This window comes from Panthera pardus, unplaced genomic scaffold (genome assembly GCF_024362965.1).
Source record: "Panthera pardus isolate Hobbes unplaced genomic scaffold, ASM2436296v1 HiC_scaffold_8, whole genome shotgun sequence".
NCBI classification, from domain to species: Eukaryota; Metazoa; Chordata; class Mammalia; order Carnivora; family Felidae; genus Panthera; species Panthera pardus.
Window position 1 is genome coordinate 20,545,771 of NW_026527013.1, and position 18,009 is coordinate 20,563,779.

General features: G+C 54.6%; 1 protein-coding gene across 7 annotated transcripts in view; it reads left to right on the forward strand.

Moving 5' to 3' along the window:
- The window catches only part of TEX264 (testis expressed 264, ER-phagy receptor), a 32,521-nt gene that overhangs the window by 13,699 nt on the left and 813 nt on the right, over window positions 1-18,009 (forward strand). For 3 of the 7 annotated variants that reach the window (XM_019417016.2, XM_019417019.2, XM_019417017.2), the window contains exons 5-6: window positions 12,618-12,786; window positions 12,957-16,211. In XM_019417016.2, coding sequence (XP_019272561.1) covers window positions 12,618-12,786; window positions 12,957-13,429 — 642 coding nt within the window. In that variant the 3' untranslated portion in view covers window positions 13,430-16,211. The other 4 variants (XM_053896784.1, XM_019417021.2, XM_019417020.2 and 1 more) reach the window with 3 other exon arrangements.

Genomic DNA, 18,009 nt, shown 5'->3' on the forward strand with positions numbered 1-18,009 from the left:
GGCCTACCTGAAGGAAGGAAGAGAGCCAGATACTAGGAGAATCTGATGAGGGGTCTCTGTGTCCACAGAGATTTTTTGAAACTTTCACTGTTGCACATCCCTCCTCCTCTGAAACATTTTGTAAACTTGGGTATTAGGGAAATGGCCCAGTTGGGCTTGAAAGCAATTGCTTATTCATCCATTCAGCTTGAATTTACTGAATGTCTATGTGCCACGTACTGTGCTAGACACAATGTGAGATGCTGGACACAGTGGTAGATAGGTATTGACAGCAAGTGGTAGAGACAGGTAATAAATATCAGACAAGGGGTGTCCAGCTGGCTCAGTTGGTGGAACATGCGACTCTTGATCTCAGTTTGAGATGTCAGTTTGAGCCCCATGATGGGTGTAGAGATTACATAAAAATAAAATATTTTTTAAAAAGATAAATGTCAAACAAAAATGGGATATGTGCTAGAAAAGAATGGTGAGAAAAATCAGGGGTCCAGCTTGGATAGAGTGGTTAGGGACAGCCTCTTGGAGGAGGTTACCTCCCGGGTAGAATCCTGAAAGAGCCCTTGGAGAAGGGGTTAAGAAGATTCCAGGCAGAGCAGAGTGGGAGCATGGGTTTGATCTAAAGGTGGTGAGAAATCACTGCAGTGTTGCATCCAGGAAAATAATACATCATCTCTAACCACGTGTATACAGAATAAGCTCTCTCATCCTGGGCAGTGGGTACTGGGTCCCAGATCATATTGGTCAGTGGAGGTACTTAAGAAGCTGTCAGGATTTCTAGTGTGAATGGTGGTGGCTTGGACTTGGGCAGTGGCTGTAGAGATACAGAAAAGGTGGAGATTTACAGTCTATTTTGGAGGTAGAACTGATGGACTTGTGCATGGATTGGATGTCGTGAAGAGGCTGGAGAAGGAGGAGTCACAGCAGGCTCCAGTCCCCTTCAGCCTGGGCAGGTGGACAGGTGTGTAGTGGTGCTTTTAACTGAGATGTGGAGAGCTGAGGGAGGACATGGTTTGGGGGGTGGGGGTGCAACCAGCTCTGTGGGCTGTATAGTGGGGGAGCTGCCTGGGAGACATCTTGGTAGAGGCGTGGAATCCCCAGTGCCATGTGCAGTTTGGACTTCAGAGAGGATTGGGGTGGTAGATATGTTTAGGGACCTGAGCCAGTAGATAGTATACACCCTGGGGACAGTTCCTGGCAGCAAGGGCTGTGCACGGAGCACAGCCAATGTGGCTAGGGTCAAGGAACAGGAGAAGAAAGTCAGCAGGAATTTGAATTTGGTGGATTTGAAGGAATTCGATGGCTTTGTTCTCTAGAGCAGCCTGGAGGAAGGGACAAAGCCTTGGTGATGGATAATGGGAGCTCAAACAGTCTTGGTTAGGGAGGTGTAGAGTCTGGTGTCAGGGCTGGGGAATGAATGAATGAATGGGTCACCAGCTGTGGCCTTGGTGGTCAGGACAGGAAGAGAAGAAACAGGAGGGCTGTTGCTGTGGCAGGGCAGGAGCGTGAGGAGGACAGAGGTGGATTTCCTTTGTGAGCTGGCAGTGGCAGCTGGTAGGGTGCTGGAGGGGTTGTGCTTGCCTGGTGGTAAGTTGGACTAGAGGCTGAGGGGCAAGGTGAGGCAAGAGGTGGGGTCGCTGGCTGGTGGTAAGGGCAGGAGGGCAGACATTGGTCCACTCAGCATGCTTCCTGAAGAAAGGCTGCTGTGTGGTGTCTCCATTCCTGTCAGTGCCATCCTCAACCTCAGGATTGGCAGAGCACCCCCGGGAAGAGACTTTGTGGGTTCCAGACCTCAGAACAGGACGTGTGGCATGTGGTGTGGTGGCGAGCAGCTCAGCCACCAAAGCCTTTTCCTGGCTTCAGGGGTTTATTTTTAGACACCTTTGTCCAAATTTCCCGGCCCCTGACAGCTTCACAAGTTGCCTGGTTTTGACGTCACCTCTTTGATGAAAGCCCTTCCTCCTCCTTCCTCCCGTGGGAGCCTGTTAGTTGTGCTCTGGGCTTCATTCTCATGGGGTGGGGGCTGGAGCAGGGGGCTACCATTCTCTTTCTTGCCTTGGATGAAGAAGCCAGGAGTATAGGAGAGAGCAAGGGGCTTCTCCAGGGATGTCTGTGAGGCACAGTGCTATGGGAGAAGAGAGATGCCAGGCTGCCCCCAGTGGAGGCATGGCCCAAGGTGCTCTGATGGTTTCTGGAGGCAGGGGTCACCTCTGCCCCTGTGTTTAGCCTGATCTTGTGTCTCGGGGAGCACATCACATGAAATGAGGAAGGGGCTCAGCCTGTAGTGGACAGGGGGGTGGCCATGTGCCTCTCAGCCTAGGAAACAGAAGATAATTATAAAGCTCCCTCCCACACCTGCCCTCTTCCCCCACTGCCCTGGGACCAGAGAAAGAAGGCTGCTAATGAGACTATGGGCTCTTCTGACTGTCCCAGCTCTGACAGATAGCTGCCTTTGTGTGTATGTGTGTGTACGTGTATGTGTGCCCTTCTTTTTCTCCGCCTCTCTGGCTTTCAAGATCTGAGGCTGGGTTTGCTGTGAAGGTGTTTCAAATGGAATGACAGCAGCCATCGGCTTTCTGTTTCAGGAGAGGTGAGGGAGGCCAGTAGTTGTGCTGCCAGAAGGATGGAAGGAAGGGCTTGGCAGGCTGGAGCAGGGGGCAGGGTGAATGGTCTCAGGGTTTTGGGTGAGGGAGGTGGAGAGCAGGTGCTGTCCTGGCAGTTGCAGATGTGCCTGAGGCTGGGGCAGGATTCACCTCATGGGACAGAAAGGCCCTGGGGGTCACTGTAAGGAACCCAAAGATGAAGCATTTGTCAGGTTTCTGTGAGGATTCTGGGAGGATGGATAGATCCCCAGCTTTGTGGTCTGTGTAGCAGCCCCTGGCTCTCCGGCCAGCCCTCCCCACCTTGGCAGCCTGGCAAGCTGAGCTGTAAGGGCTAGAACTCTGCCTTTTTTCACATAAACCACCGGGGGGCCCTAGGCAGAGCAATCTGGGACAGCATTTGTGCGAGGGATGCCTGGGTACCACGTGACTATTATTTTATGTGGAAGATGCCCCAGCTTTGTCAGGCTGCTCCACCAGAGTCCAAGGAGGTGGCCTCAGGACAGGAGGAGACCTGTCCCAGGAAGTGGGGTCTTTTGGCAGCTGCAGGAGGAAACTGAACTTCCCTGAAATTTCAGGGCCACCGAAGAGTTGGGGCCCAAGTGTCAGCCCAGAGCAATAGGCAAAGGCTCCCAGATTCACCACAGGGTAGAACCAGTCTTAATGAGTGTTCAGGGAACACTTGGGGCACATGGAGCAGACCAGGACCGAGTGAGAGGCCTGGGGATCCCATGTGTGAGACTGTGTGTGAGAGGCCCCTGAGCTCAGTACATGGCTCACAGCTATCTGAAGCAGTTGTTGGGGAGGTCACTGAGAGTGTGAGACTGCCCAGCCCAGTCCCCCTGTGCCTGACTACCTCTCAACAGCATCCCTGATCTTCATAATCCCCCTTCCCCAAGGTTTCTGCTTTCTAGGAGTTTTCAGGGGAGGGTCCTTGTGATGTTTGGACATCTCCTGAGTTTAGGGAGACAAAGGGCATTGTCCATGTGGGAGCTGGTTGGCTGGGTAATACAGGTAGGCCTTGGAGGTCAGGTATTGGCTGTTTCTCCATAGAATTGTGGGCAAGCTGGGGCAGATGGGGGCGGGGTGGATATAGTGAGCTGGTTGTTTGGGGGAGTCTTGGTGGTAAAGTTTTGGGACAGCTGGGTTGATGGGATTGTCTTACTAGGGGTTTAAAGTAGCAGGAACCCCAGACCATAGCTCTCAGACCTCTTTGGGACAGGAGTTTAGGGCTATGCTTAGGTGCCCCTGTGTCTTGGCAGCCAGGGGTAGGGGACTACACTTGGTCCCTTACTTGCTTCAACTGGAGTGGCTCTTCCTCTGGGTTTTAATGAACCAGATGATCTCGTGAGCTTTTGTTTGGAGAAGGACATCTAAGGCTTAAGTGGTTTGAAAACCTCTGTCCTTAGAGAGGGACATAGCTGGGCAGATGCCCCCTCTACCCCTGGCCAACTGCATGTCTGTTGCAGATCCCGAGGACACTGTGGCAGCTGCAGTGTGAGTGGAGCTGGGAGGCGCCCGGGCTCATCCCAAGTGCAAGCCAAGGGCAGTGCCCCCAGAAGAAGCAGTTGTTTCTGGGGAGCATGACTGACTGGGAGTTGGAGCTAAGGGGAGTCCTGCAGTTCTCCCTGGGGTGGTGGTGACTGAACTCTTGAGTGGTAGATGATCAGATGGTGTCACAGAGCAGCCAGCTGGGGACTAAGGAACAGGGGCCTCAGCAAGGTGCCTGCAAGAGTGAGTTGGTCTGTTGAGCTGTGGGAGTCTGTTGCTTCTTCCTAGTAGCATGGTTAGCCTGGGGTCCTCTCCAGTGGCTCAGAATCTTCTGTATGTGTTTCCACTTATCCTACCTGGGTAAATTTGAGGGAGTCAGTGCTGGGGGCGGGCAGGATTTGAGTCCACTCTGGGGCTAGAACACTAGTGGGGAGTAACATGGCCCAGGCAGTGGGAATCTAGGTGAGGACACCCCAGTGGGATGTGAAATTTGGGGTGATCGCTCTCTGTGCCCATCACCTTTGCTGAGCAAATGTGGGAGGGTTCCTAGCTTTATCTTTTTTTCAGAATTTATTTACTTTGAAAGAGAGAGAGCTGGGGAGGGGCAGAGAGAGGGAGAGAGAGAGAAAATCCCAAGCAGGCTCCACACTGCCAGTGTGGAGCCCGATATGGGGCTCAAACCCACAAACTGTGAGATCACGACCTGAGCCAAAATTGAGAATCAGACACTTAACCAACTGAGCCACCCAGGTGGCCCTGAACTTTATTTTTAATAAGGGAGGCCCTCTTGGCACCTCAGCTCAGTTGCTTACCTCAGCAGTTATTTACTGAGCCCTCTTTTATGCTGCATTGTTCAGGGGATGGGGGAACCAGCTAGGAGGCAATCGTAGGGTCACAATCAAAGCCGACATTCCCTGGAAAAGGGAGGTTACCCAAGGTTAGTGGCTAAGTCCAGACTGGATGCCCTGGGCCGAGTATCATTTTGATGGTTATGTGCCTTTTGCCACTTTGCCTCATCCATGAATGGGGCTGGGCCCAAGAGGTTCAGGACTTGTCATGAACTTGGGATACACTTGGGATGGTCCCCAGAGTGAGCATGGGTTGGCAGCAGTGTGAGCCAACATCTAATTGACCCTCTTTCTGTAGTAGGTGGGCAGTCAGAGCTGAAGCTACTGGTCTGGAAGTCAGCTTGGGGAGCCAGAAGCAAAGGCAGGAAGAGCCTGGCTGCCCATTTGCCCAGCAGGTTCCCAGTAAGGAAGACCTTCGCAGTTGCTCTGGGCACAGGAAGCAGCTGCTGCAGGTGCCTTATTGGGCCTCATATCCTCACCCCCAGTGAGGTGGAGACAGCTCCATTCCCAGGCTTCCCTTACTGAGGCTCACTTGCCGGTGCTGCCACCTGCACTCTCAGCAGTGCCAGGACCTGGGGCTGAGTGACAGGCCCCAAGAATTCTTTCCTTGCCCATTTCCCTCAGTCACAGGGTTTAGGCATGCCCAGGGAGAGTGGGGTGGGAAGGGGAGGGATGGATTCACCAGGAAAGACAAAGCAACCTTTGGAAGGTGGTGGCATTTAGGCTTAGCTTTGAAAGAAAGGTAGCATTTCCCGAGGTGAAAAAGGAGGTCAGGCAGAGTCACTGATTTGGGCATGGCTTATAAGTACATTGTGGCTAGAGTGCAGGGGAGGAGCAAAAGTTCGGGCCCAAGAGATGAAGCTGGGTCCTAAATGCTCCAGGCAGCCACTGATAGTGTCTGAGCAGATGAGTGACAGCATCCAAGCTGGGCTTTGTAACAGGATTTCAGCACAGAGATGGGGAGGGAGAGCTGGAGGCCACATAGCTGAGCTCTGAATGACACTCTACTCCCAGATGCCCTCAAACCAAGAGAAGCCTCCTACCTTATCAGGGCATGGCTTCCCTGACTCCCTTTAGTGAACTCCCCCTGGAGGCTGGTACCCACAGGAGGCCAGGTCTCTCCCCTCTGCTGGCCTAGGCCCTAGAACCTGTTCCTCAGTCTCTCTGGCTTCACCTCTTTCCCCTCCCCTACCCCAGGGCTGAAAGCACAAAGCCAGCCTTTGCTGGGGCGGGCGTGGGAGCCACTACTCTCGAAATACCAGCTCAGATGTGGTAGCTTGGCAGTCCTCAGGACCCTGGGGGCTGAGGCTTGTCTGGATGGTGCTGTGGGGTTGGGCTGTCACCAATCCAGAGGGAGTCTTCTTCCCTAGGCAGGTGGGATTTACCAAGGAAGAATTCTGTTGCTCTTCTCCACAAAGCTTGGGATTCCAGGAATGAGGGAAAGGGGAGAGATTTTGAGGAGGGGGCTTGTCATCCAGAGCAGAAAAACTCTGCCCTTTAGCAGAGCCCTCAGATAAGGAAGTTTAGCTGTCTGATTATACAGATAGGAAAACCTAAGTCTCCAGAGAAAGGGCTTTCCTAGGGGGTGGGTGGAGGGCAGAAGTCAGAGGTACCAGTTAGAGATGAGAAATTCAGGACTGCCTCCTCACCTACCTCCCCTCCTTCCCCCTCTCCTCTTCATCCTTACTTGCCCACTTGTCCTTCCCCTCTGGCACTTCCTGATGTCTCTGGCTCCCAGGTGCTTGGCTTCATGGTTCCATCTGCACCGAGCAGCCTTCCTGCTGCTGGATAATCAATCAGTAACATATTTGTCAGCTTGTGAACCTTACAGGGCTCAAGGTCCTTGACTGCACAGATGCTTCAGAGAATGGCTGGGTCTTGGAGAGGGGTGGGATGTGGAGCCTGCCATGGTAACAGCAGCGTCTGGGAGGCCATGTCTCCCCTCCCATATTTGGAAGGGAGAGTGGGGGGGATCCCAGGGCTGAGCTTCCAAGTCTCCCATAGGGTCCTCACCCTCAGGCTCCCTGCCCCCTGGTCCTACTCCACAAGGGCCTAAGAAGGCCAGATTGGGACTGAGCTGGGGTTGGAAATTGGCTTTCTGGACCCTGGGAAAGGGAAAGGCTGGGCTTGGCTGCAGGGTCAGAGGCTTCCTGGTTCAGATGGGAACTAGGGTGCTTAAGGGCCTGGGTCTCCTGTGCCTACTTAGAGGGAATCACCCTCCCCTGCTCCTTAGTGCCCCAGTCTGCCCTGGTCTGATGGCTGCCGAGGCCCCCTCTTGAGCTGCCCAGGAAGCCTGAGTATGCAGGAATATGAGCAGAGGTGTAAATTGCATGGCAAGCTGTTGGCTCTGAGGTGAAAATGAAAAGTCTTGAGGCAGTGGCGCCAGCAGGCACAGCAGGCTGGGGTGCCAGGCACAGCGCCCTCCTTCCCCACCCTACTCTCCCTCACACCATCCCCTTTTTGCAGTCTTTCCCAGCTTCCTGCCCAAGTCTGGCTCCTCTGCCAGCCCCTCCCTTGCCATCTGGGGGGCTTTCAGGTAGACATGACCCCACAAAGCCTTCATTTGTTGCTTCCATTATGTTTTCTAAGTAGCTGACTGGTGCACAGAAAACTGGGCTTGGCTGTTTTGTTAATTTTGTGATCTTAACATTTGTGGTAGTTTCTCCAGTCGACTCCTTTTGAGTTTTTCAAATATATAATTGTCCTATCTTTCAGTGATGGTGTTTTTATTCACCTTTTCCAGTTTCTCACTTCTTTTAGGATCATCTGTTCCAGTCTCTTTATTTTACAGTTGGGAATATTGAGACCCATAGAGAAGCCATCTATTCATCAATAGCTAGGCTCTGGGTTCTTGCCTGGAGCTCTCTCTGCCACTTCTGCCCCTTCGCTCCCCTCCCTGGCAGCTCCATCTCACTCTTTGTCTCCTTTGCCCATCATTTTCATAGCTTCGAGCCCTCCTGCTACAAGTGGCGGGGGGAGGTTCTCACCCACCCTTCTGCAGGCTCTCCCTGGTGGCACTGCAGGGACCCCAGAGCTATCTCGTGCTATCCCCTCCCACTCCACAGACAGGTTTAAGTTCTGGGCCAGAGGCTGTTGGGAGGCCCAGTGGGGATGAGAGACAGCCAGGGAGAGGGAAGTTGATGGAAGTTCCTGGGCAGAATAATAACAATGTGCCACATTCTAGCTGTAGCAGCGCCTGCTGTGCCTCCCCCATCACTTTGCACGTGTGATGCAGACCAGTTGCCTAAGGGGCCTCCAGGGTCTGAGCCCCCATTTGTAGGGAGTGCTGTGTGCAGGCGGGTGCACATTGGTGCCTGTGTAATTAAAAATGAGCATGCCTCACTTCACCCAGTGAGGAGATGCCACCACCTCGGGTGGGATGCAACAGCTGTTTGCTGGCATTGTAGCTGCCCAGCTGTCCAGCCTGGAATGGAGGGATGGGTAGGACTGGGCAGCTCAGGGTGAACAGGGAGGCTCAGAGCCCCTCACCCCAGTGAGGCAAAGGGCTGTGATTGGGTAGAGACAACATAGCAGAACTCATCTTTTTCTGGGTCTCAAATGCAGGTGGGAGATGTGTGACCCAATCCTTGGCCTGTACCCTTTGCCTCATCCTTTTGGGGATTTGAGTCCACCTAGCTCTGAGCAGACCCAGCATCCAGGCAGGTTGGGAGTATGATCCAACCTCAGTCTCCACTTGGACCTGACCTTTTCTGCCCCACATCCCCTTCCCACATCTAGCCAAAGCCAAGGGCATGGGTTGGTTGGTGCCCAAATGAGAGTAGTTCAGGTCTTCTCTCTTACTCTCATCCTCCCCTCTCCTGATGCAGTATGAACTACCAAGGGAAGCACTGCGGGTGGCATGGGGAAACCTTGGCCCACCATGACCATCTAAGCCTCTGTAGGAGCCCTAAGCTGCATGGGCCAAAATCCTTGCCTTCCACCCACCCAGTAATGAGCTCAGCCTGAGGTGAGAAGGGAATATATGGTGTGTTACCAAGGTAGCTGAGGCAGTGGCACCCTGGCAGCCTGTGTACACCGTTTCTTCCCTTGTCTATCAGCACCCCTAGGGGGATGAGCCCATGTCAGTGCAGCAGTGGTATTGGAGGAAGTGCCGTTGACAGGTCTCCTGGAAATCCCTGCATTATGGGTGGTGTTCCAAGTCCCCCTCTTGTTTCTTCTGTGAAAAGCCCAGGTGGGAGGTAAGCCTTGGAGATGTGTCTGAGGAACTAGAACTCCTGAATCCAGTTTCTAGCAGTTCCTGGTGGCCCCTTGGCATAGTGACTTTTTTCCTATTAGGTGGGAAGGATTGTGGATGACTGCATCTCTCCCTCCAAGGAGAGAGACCTTGTGGTCTCCTTGATTCTGTGTGGGAGTGAGTTGCTTTGGGTTGTGGCTTCATCAAATAGCCGGTGGCTTCAGTGGCCAGAGTAGATTCCCCTGTCCTGCTAATGCTTCCTGGAGCCTCTGGCTATCTGGGCTGTGGGAGGGGGTGTGCCCAGGGCTGGAAGGACACCAGGCCCATCCAGGCCCCTTTGCCCAGCAGTACCAGTCAGTGTGGCATTGACTTGGTGTCCTTGTCCCTTGGCAGTCTGTTCTCCAAGGGCTCCCTGGGGCTAGCTGAGGGAGAGGCAGCTGGTCTTGCCTTTCTCCAATGATTTTCCAATATTTATCAGCTCATCGACATGCATCCCAGGTCACAGCTCCTTCTGTGTAGCAAGGACCTGAGAGCTGGCCCATGGTTTACCCTCTCTTCCCTCAGAGGCTCTACCTGGCTGCAGGGGGCGGGGGGGCAGGGCAAGGCTTGTCGTCCTCTGCCTAATCCGTTAGGGACAGGGCTTATGGCTAGTCCTGTCCCTCATCCCCCAGCCCCGGTTGGGCTCATTATTGCTCTGGGGGCAGAACATGGAGGGGGGCTTGAGGAGAGGCTACAGGGACAACTATAAACCCCTCCCTTGCCTATGGGCCTGAGTTGGAAGTTTGCACCTTTGCTTTCCTCCTGCTTCTCTCCTTTGCCCCGAGTCTGAATTTTGACAGGACCTGGCATGTGTTAAAATGATTTGAGGCTGAGCCGTCAGTGAGATTTTTAATTAGCTCCCTGTCTCCTTCCACCAGGGAGGGCCAGGGGCCCCCAGGTGGTGGGGGGAGGGCCAGGCTGGGCTTGGGTGGGAGGCTGCCCCTCCAGGGGCCTGGGGGCAGGCATGGGCAGCTGGCACTCCTTGTGTGGGATGCTATAAGGAGGGAGAGCTGGACAGGGAAGGAAGGGCTGTGTAGCCAGGCCAGTTCTCTCTCTCTCTCCTCTGTCTCCCCTGTTCCTCTGTTCTCCCCGATGGCTTTGAGATGAAGGCGATGGCAAGGATGGAGGATGCAGTTTCCATGGCAACGAGGCTGTCCACAGCCAGGCAACTTCAGAGCCGGGCTCTCCGGAGGAGGCAGATGCGCAGAGCAGCCACAGAGCTGCCTCTCGCCTGCCAATGAGGGGGCTGGCAAAGCAGGTGGTAAGGGTGGCTGCCTGGTACTGCCCACCCTGATGCCCAGCCTAGAGGGGAGACTGAAAAAAGGACTACTCTCTCTTATCATCCCTGTTACTTCCAGAAGGGAAGCCAGGCAGGTGGTTTGAGTGTTGACAAGAGTTGGCGTAGGGTTCCATTGTCCCTGGAATTTCTTGGTGGGCACAGACTCTTGTTCCTGGGAGCATCTCCCAAAGCTAAAATTGTACATCCCTTGAGATATGGACTACCAGGTGGCTGATGACCACTCAGCAGATTTCCTCTGCACCTTTTGAATACCCAGAGCATGGGCATGTTGGTGAAAGCTATGCCCTGACTGGTTTCGGGGACCTTTTTCTTCCCTCTAGCTGCCAAGGAAGGACTTGGACTTTCTTCAGGGAGACCCCCCGACCCTGGGCTTGTGACATGGCATAGTTCACTGAGGGGGGCTCAGGTTTGGCAGATGCTCCCAGTGCTGGCATTAGAGTAACCCCCAGAGCCTGGTAGCTCCTACTTCCTGATGTCGTGTTCTTGTTCATCCTCCTGAGGACCAGGGCTGAGTGAGTGTGTGGGTAGCTGGAAAAGCAGAGGCAGCCATCGGTGTATGTGGAGATGGGAGGAGCTGGGCATGTGGACTCATGAGGTAGCATGAAGAGCACCCCAGATTGGCAAAAAATACTGGACTCAAACTATTGAAAATAATGACTTTCCTTCACTGACCCTGCAGTGTTTGAGCGCATGGAGACTTAGGGTGCAGGGCCTTGCCCGCATTACCCATGGAGTCAGGTGAGGTGAGCTGCAGGTGGACCTTGGCCAGGCCATCTACTTACCCTGCGGGGTCCCAGACATACCCTGTCCCTTCTGGCTGCTGGACTCCCTGGCTGATAAACCTTCCAGGCTCACGTTTCCTCTTCTCTTTCCCTGGGGGGTTCATTTTTACCCTTCTTCACTGCTTTAATTGGAAGGGGTTCCTCAACCCTAATGTTGGCCAGGGAGGTGGACAAGTAGAGTCCTAGAGTGGCTTCTCCCTACCAGGCAATAAGTCTTTCATTACTGCTAAGTGGAAGGCTCATTTCAGAGCTCATGATGAGAGCCGGGCATGTGCTATAAATAGTCGTGTTGTGAAGGCTGGCGGGTGAGCAGTGATAGGGCAGGGGCCTCACAGTCATCTTAGTGGGTAATTGCACTCCATGGCAGGAAAGGGGGGCAGGCTGGGGAGCAAAATGGGCTTGACCCCTGTTGTGAGTATTTCTGACTGCCTCAGTACAACTCTGGCATGTGTCTTTGCCCCCTTCCACACACACTGGGGGTGGGGAGATCTTTGGGTTTTGTGTCCAGGCAGAGGGGAGTAGAGTGCCTGTCTCAGAACTTGGGGCCCTATAAACTGGTACTTCGGCTCCCTGGGGAATTGGGGTGATGTTCAGTGCTAGTTCTACTTGTCCTGCCTGCCCCTCCAGCTTAGGGTCTGCCTCTTTCCCCTTGGCTGAAACTCTGGGAAGGTGCTAGAAGGGGTGGGAACCAACCATATCTGGTAGCCTTGAAGGTTGGCATAGACCTGACCTGGTAGGGGAATGGGAGTGCAAGAGGGGTTTAGTTGGCCGGGAGCCCCTGTCCAGGGTTTGTCAGTAACATGTCTGCAAGGGCAGGAGCTGGAAGCCTAAAGGTCAGGGGCAGTGACCTTTCCTTTCTGATATCTCTGGGTCAGTCAACATTGTCCAGGGTGGAGGGGACGTCAGGGCCTGAGGATCCTGGGATGGGAAACCTAGCAGGTCACAACTTGGCTTGGCTTGGGTGGCTGGGGCCATAGTTCATGGTGTCCCTGTCCCTGGGGTAGTCTGGGGCACTAAGCTTCATGGCTCCTTGAGACCATTGCTTTCTGCAACAGTCTTTTGGTTTCAGGCATACAGATAGGACCAGTGGTTCCAGGCCCCTGGATTCTTTTAGCACCCGCCCCAGGGTGTTGTCCAAAGGACTCCTGTTTGTTAGACCACTGCCTCCTGGAGTATGGGGCCCTGCTCTTAGGGTGCTCTGTGTGTGCCTCCCTCAGCAGAGGTTTGGCACTTGGGGGAGATTGAGTTAGGAGACAGAGCCAGCCCCCTGGGAGGGAATGCACAATCGACAGTTCCTAGGGCCTCTCAGGAACAAGTGGGTCAGAAGCCCCATAGGTCTCATTCCACCTTTTGCCACTTTCCAACAAGGGGCGGAAGCTGTGTGCCCACCCTCGGCTAGAGATCTACCAGCAAGACCAGATCTATTTCATGTGCCCGCTGGCACGGCAGGGAGACTTCTACGTGCCTGAGGTGAAGGAGACAGAGCGGAAAAGCCGAGGGCCCACAGAGGCCACTGACGCCCAGATGGATGGCACAGGTATGGATGGTGGGGCCCTCTGTGGAGCCTCTCCCTGGACATGTGGGGCATGGTTTAGGAGACTCCTCCATGGCTGGGTTGGCACTGTGGGTGTCCAGGCTAAGCTTGACAGAGGTGGAGGAAGGAGACGTGCCTACCCCGGACCCACATGCAGAATTGCCTGTTTCCAGATACATGGATCCATGTAGATGTGGATTTACACATGTTACCCCTGGCAACACAGATACAAAGACCCTGCCTGGATTCCCTTCAGATGCAACAGGGAGTACCCTTGGAAACTGAGCTCACAGACAGCTGGATGCTCATGGGAGGTGGATGCAGTTGTTTGGGAAAAGCATCACTTGGGTGGGGCTCATCAGGGAGTAAGCCTGGCACTGGATCTGGAAGGTACAGAGGGGAACAGGTTGTTCTCCTGTCCCCCGGTATGGAACCCAGCCAGAAGAAGGATGCTTTCTCCCTTCTGAAGAGCAGCCAGAGAGCATGCAGAGGGCAGCCAGAAGATCAGTGCCTGCCCCTTCCACCAGAGCCAGCCTTCATATCCCAAGTCCAGGCCAGCTGGTGGTTTGCCTGCTCTCAGCCCCCCTCCCTTCCATCACCTCTCCGACCCTGGGCTGTTCCCAGGAGCAAGGGGGCCTGCTGGTAATATCCTAAGGAATCCAGCCCTTGTCCATGCTCGTGGAGCCTTGTGTAATCGATTCTGGAGACCCAAGACCTGTGGGAGTGGTACAGGGCTGGAGAAGAGCAGCTGTCCCTCTCTCTTTAGATTTCGTCTGCCCAGCCAGTCTTCCATAGCCAAGGTCACCCTAGAGTGGTGTACGTTGTAGCAGGGGGTGGGGGTACTGAGAGTCAGTCTCCACTCCCTAGAGGCTGTGTCCAACACAGTTAACTTCATCTGCCACTTAATTATCTCCATGGGGCACTGCTCCACCCGCCTGGTGGAGCCCAGCAGACATTCTTCAGTGCCCCTACTGTGGGCACAAGACATGGCACAAGGTCACCAGGCCCAGGCAGTCCCCAGGAAAGGAAGGGGGAGTGCCTTGACCTTCCTTCAACCTCCCTGTGCTGCTTACACCCCACCCCGGCCCCCCGTCCTTGGCCCACCCACCCAGCTTCTCTCCCAAACACTGCCTGCCAGGGGTGTTGAAGGACTGCTTGGCACCTGCTGCAGCTGGCTGCAGCCGTGGCTCCCACGCCCCCAGAGCCTTGGCCTGTCCTCCCCACTAGCCTGCCGGCCCACTCCCTGGTGGGGGCACCAAGGGGTCTGCCCACCTCTGACAGAGTCTGCCCTGACACCCAGGGCGGACTCTGAGCATGTGTCTGCCAGGTGCATGTCATTTGCATGGCAGTGTGTGCTGGGTACTTGGCTGCCCCGGGCTTGGCCTGCCCCTGCCTGCCTCCCTACTGGGGCCTCCACTTGGGCTAGGAGGTGAAAGGGGATGATTAGCTGCCTTATGCCTGTTATTACATTGATGTATTATTTAGCTCCAGAGAAGCAATGAATATTTGATCTCCCTGCACTGGCTGTGGGCATTGGAGGAAGGAGGGACTGGGGTGAAGGTGGTAGCTTCATTCCCTGCCCCAGCAGCCCTAGAGACTTAGGTGCTATTCTTCCTTGCCAGGCCTCCTGTGCCCTGGGACACAGGCCCAAGACTCTGGAACTTCCTCTGGTGCAGACCTTGGTAGGCTTAGAGGGATGCCACTTCCCTGCCTTGGACTCATTTGCCAGAAATGTCCCCAGGGGCTGTCCTTATCCCAGCATACTGGGCCCCAGCCTGAAGGGGCCTCCCTGGGCTCCTTCCTCTGATCACCCCTAGCCTAGGAGCTGGGAGAGGGAGGAGAAGGCAGCTGGCAGCTAAGCAGGCAGGTTCCCATATCCAGATCCCAAGAGAGCCATTGGGTAAGTGGGCTGGTGGAACATGACAGTTTAATGGGGCCTGGGGGCCCCATTTCATTTGCTCTTTTCAGGCCTACAGCCCCTGGTGCACTGGTTATCATTTAAGGAGTGACTAAGAGGCTGGAGTCCTGCCCCAGAGTCAGAAGGAACCACCCATAACTCAGGATGTAACCCAAGGTCACTCATGGATGCCTCTATTCTGGGCGTCATGATTGGGGCCCAGCCAGAAGAGGGCCCTGGACCAGAAGCCTGGCACTTCCAGGGTCCACTTCACCTCTGCCAGTTGGCCCAAAGGACATCTTCTCAGGGCCAAGGGGACTGGAAAGCGGACTCCAAGTCTCCCCATCCTTACGCTAGTCCCCATCTGAGGCACAGTGTAAGTTCCAGGCCAAGTCCAAATGCCAAGCATTCCCCAGCTGCTCCTGGCTCAGGGCTGCATCACCATGGAGACAGGATCTGGGGAAGTTGCCCCACCCTTCACCTCTGTGATGTTTGACAGCTGCCCCTCTCCCTCTCACATAGGAAGGGAGACATATCAGCCTTCTCTCAATCTGGATTCTTACACAGCAGGCCTGAGCTCTTTGTCCCTCCTTGCCCCCTGCCAACTGTTGTCAGTTTCTCTGATCTGGGGAGATGAATTGAAGGGTTACTCCTGAAGAGGGCAGATGAAGTGTCTGCTTGCCTGGAGGATGTGTTAGGGGTGGGAGGAACAGACTGGGAGGGACCTGGACCATCACCCCTGTCTCAGGGCTCTCCAGCTGCCCTCAGAGTGCTCTCCTGGTCCCCTTCTGCTGCCTTGCGGCTCAGGAATCACCAGTCGTTGGAGATATTTAAGGGCTCCTCTGGGATGACCCATGCATATGGGAAGAAAGCCTTTAAAATGCTTTATCCCAGTACCCTCCTTCCTTGCAGCTGGTTTCCTAGGACTTCTCCATCCCACTCCTGCCCTAGCTGCCTCCTCAAATCAGGGCTCTGTGGGCCAGAGGCTGAGGCCAGCTGCCTTCCTGGATACGGCTGCTCCTTGGGGAGCCCTGCATGGGGGAGGGGACAAGAGAGTAGGCCTCCTGGTCCATTCTCCTGTCCTCATGCCTTGTAGGCACTGTCTGTAGCTGGCCTTGAACAAACCTTTCTCTAAGCCTGAAATGGGGGGTGGAGGAGGGGACAGTACTTGAGTCTTTTTGTTCTACCCTTAGCTCCTCACCTCAGGGCTGAGTGGTCCTTAATGGACTGTTGGGGGGTGGGGGTGGGGCAGCAGGCTTTGTGGGCGAGCAGGGAGCTGTGAGGCTATTTCAGGGGAGGGAGAGGAGTGCACAGCTGACTGCCCTCCCTCACCCTCTCTTCCTTTGCCCTGTCAGTGCAGCCCTGCTCAGGGCAGAGGCCAGAGGCCAGCTGCAAGAGTCTCCTGAGCCAGGGCCCGCTTTATTATTCATGAGCACACCATGTATGCTGGATTGCTGAACAAGTGATAAGGCCTCTGTCCTCTCCCTGGAGGAGGGGAGGGCATGGGGGTCCTAGCTAATGTGTACTCCCTCTTCCTGGTCCAGGAGCTGATACGATGAGTGACACGAGTTCTGTAAGCCTGGAGGTTGGTCCTGGCAGCCGGGAGACTTCAGCTGCCACACTGTCCCCTGGGGTGAACAGCCGTGGCTGGGACGATGGTGACACCCGCAGTGAGCACAGCTATAGCGAGTCGGGCGCCAGTGGCTCATCTTTTGAGGAGCTGGACCTGGAAGGCGAGGGACCCCTGGGAGAGCCAAGGCTGAGCCCTGAGGCTGAACTCCTAGGGGCTGCCAAGTGGCCCCGGGAACCTAGTACCCCCGAGAAGGGTGAGGAGTAACCCTAGGCTCATACCCTCCTGGGGTACAATCGCTAAGGAACTGAGCAGACTCTCCAGCCCTCTTCCTCCTTCACCTCTCAGGCCCAGGGTGGGGCCTGGGGCCTCAGGGGGACCTGATTTCCACTGCCCTGGGCTCTAGCTAAGCCTTCTTACCACACTTTTGGCTCCCAGGGCCAAAGGAGCCAGGGACTGTAATCTGCACCCAGACCCTGGGGCTACTGCCCCTCTGACATCTTTTTTCAGATTCACATTGGAGCTTCCAGAACCAGAATAAAGCGTATAATTTTCTTGTTTCACCTGGATTTGGGCTGTGCATTTGTGTATTTGTTTCACCCTGAGGAGCCCTGTGCAGATAGGTTGGGGGTGGGCAGAAGTACCCCTAGCCTGGGGAGAGGAGGGAATATGTCAAGGTACCCTGGGGTGAGAGGAGGAAGCGGGGTATTGAAGGCCCTCCACTCCCTGCTCTTTGGCTCCAGTTGACAGCTGCTTCTCCGTTGCAGCAGCCCCAAAGGCTCCCCAGGCTGCTGGGAAACAGGCAGAGCAAGTCAAGGGAGTAAGGGCCAAGCATGGGGTGCCCTTTGGGGCCCAGGAGTGGGGAGCTCACAGCCTGCCTTTGCTTCCAAGGGATGCCTTTGTATCTGTAGCTCAAGTGTGCCCATGCTCATGCTGGTATCTAGTTAGCAGGTGAAGACATCCCTGCTGTGCCTGCCAGTGTCTGTGTACCTTTGTGTGTAACTGCACACACATGCACACATGCCTTTGGCTCTGTGTGTGTAACTAAGGTGGGTCTGTTCATGGTGGTCTCAGGTGAAGCTGTGCCCAAGTAGGCATTAGGATGTGATTGTGGCTGGGTGTGGCTGTATTTGTGTGGATGGCTATGTGGTTATGTGCACGTGGTACTGTGCTTTATGTGTCTTAACTATATGTGATGGTACTGACAGAGGTGTGAGACTGGCTGTCTAGGAGCATCACTGTGGGGGCTTTGTCCATATACATCTATCTGTGTGTAGCTGTGTGTCTGTATACAGCTGTATTGTGTGTTCACATGTAAAGCTATGTGCTTTTCTGTGTGTCACATGTAAAGCTATAGGTCAGTGCATCTGTGTCTGTGAGTTTAGTTATATATGTGTAGATATGTCCATGTGTATGGTTATATGTATATGATGGGGTGTCTATATATACAGCTGTTTGTCTGCATGTAAAGTTATGTATTATGGCTGTGTGTACATCTGTGCGTATAGTTGCATGTACTTCTCTGTGTGTGGCCATGTCCATATATACAACTCTGTAAGGCTGGGTGTCTTTGTGTGCACGGCTGGGAGTGGTGGCTGCATAGCTGGGTACATACATGTGAACATACATGCATGTCCATGTGCTGCAGTGGGACTGTGTAGGCCACTTCTGTGGGCCGCATAATGGGCCTCTGGGACTGGTGCTGTGTTTAAAGCCCTGTGTCTTTTGTGAGGCTGTCTTAGTGAGGGGGGCAGGGATT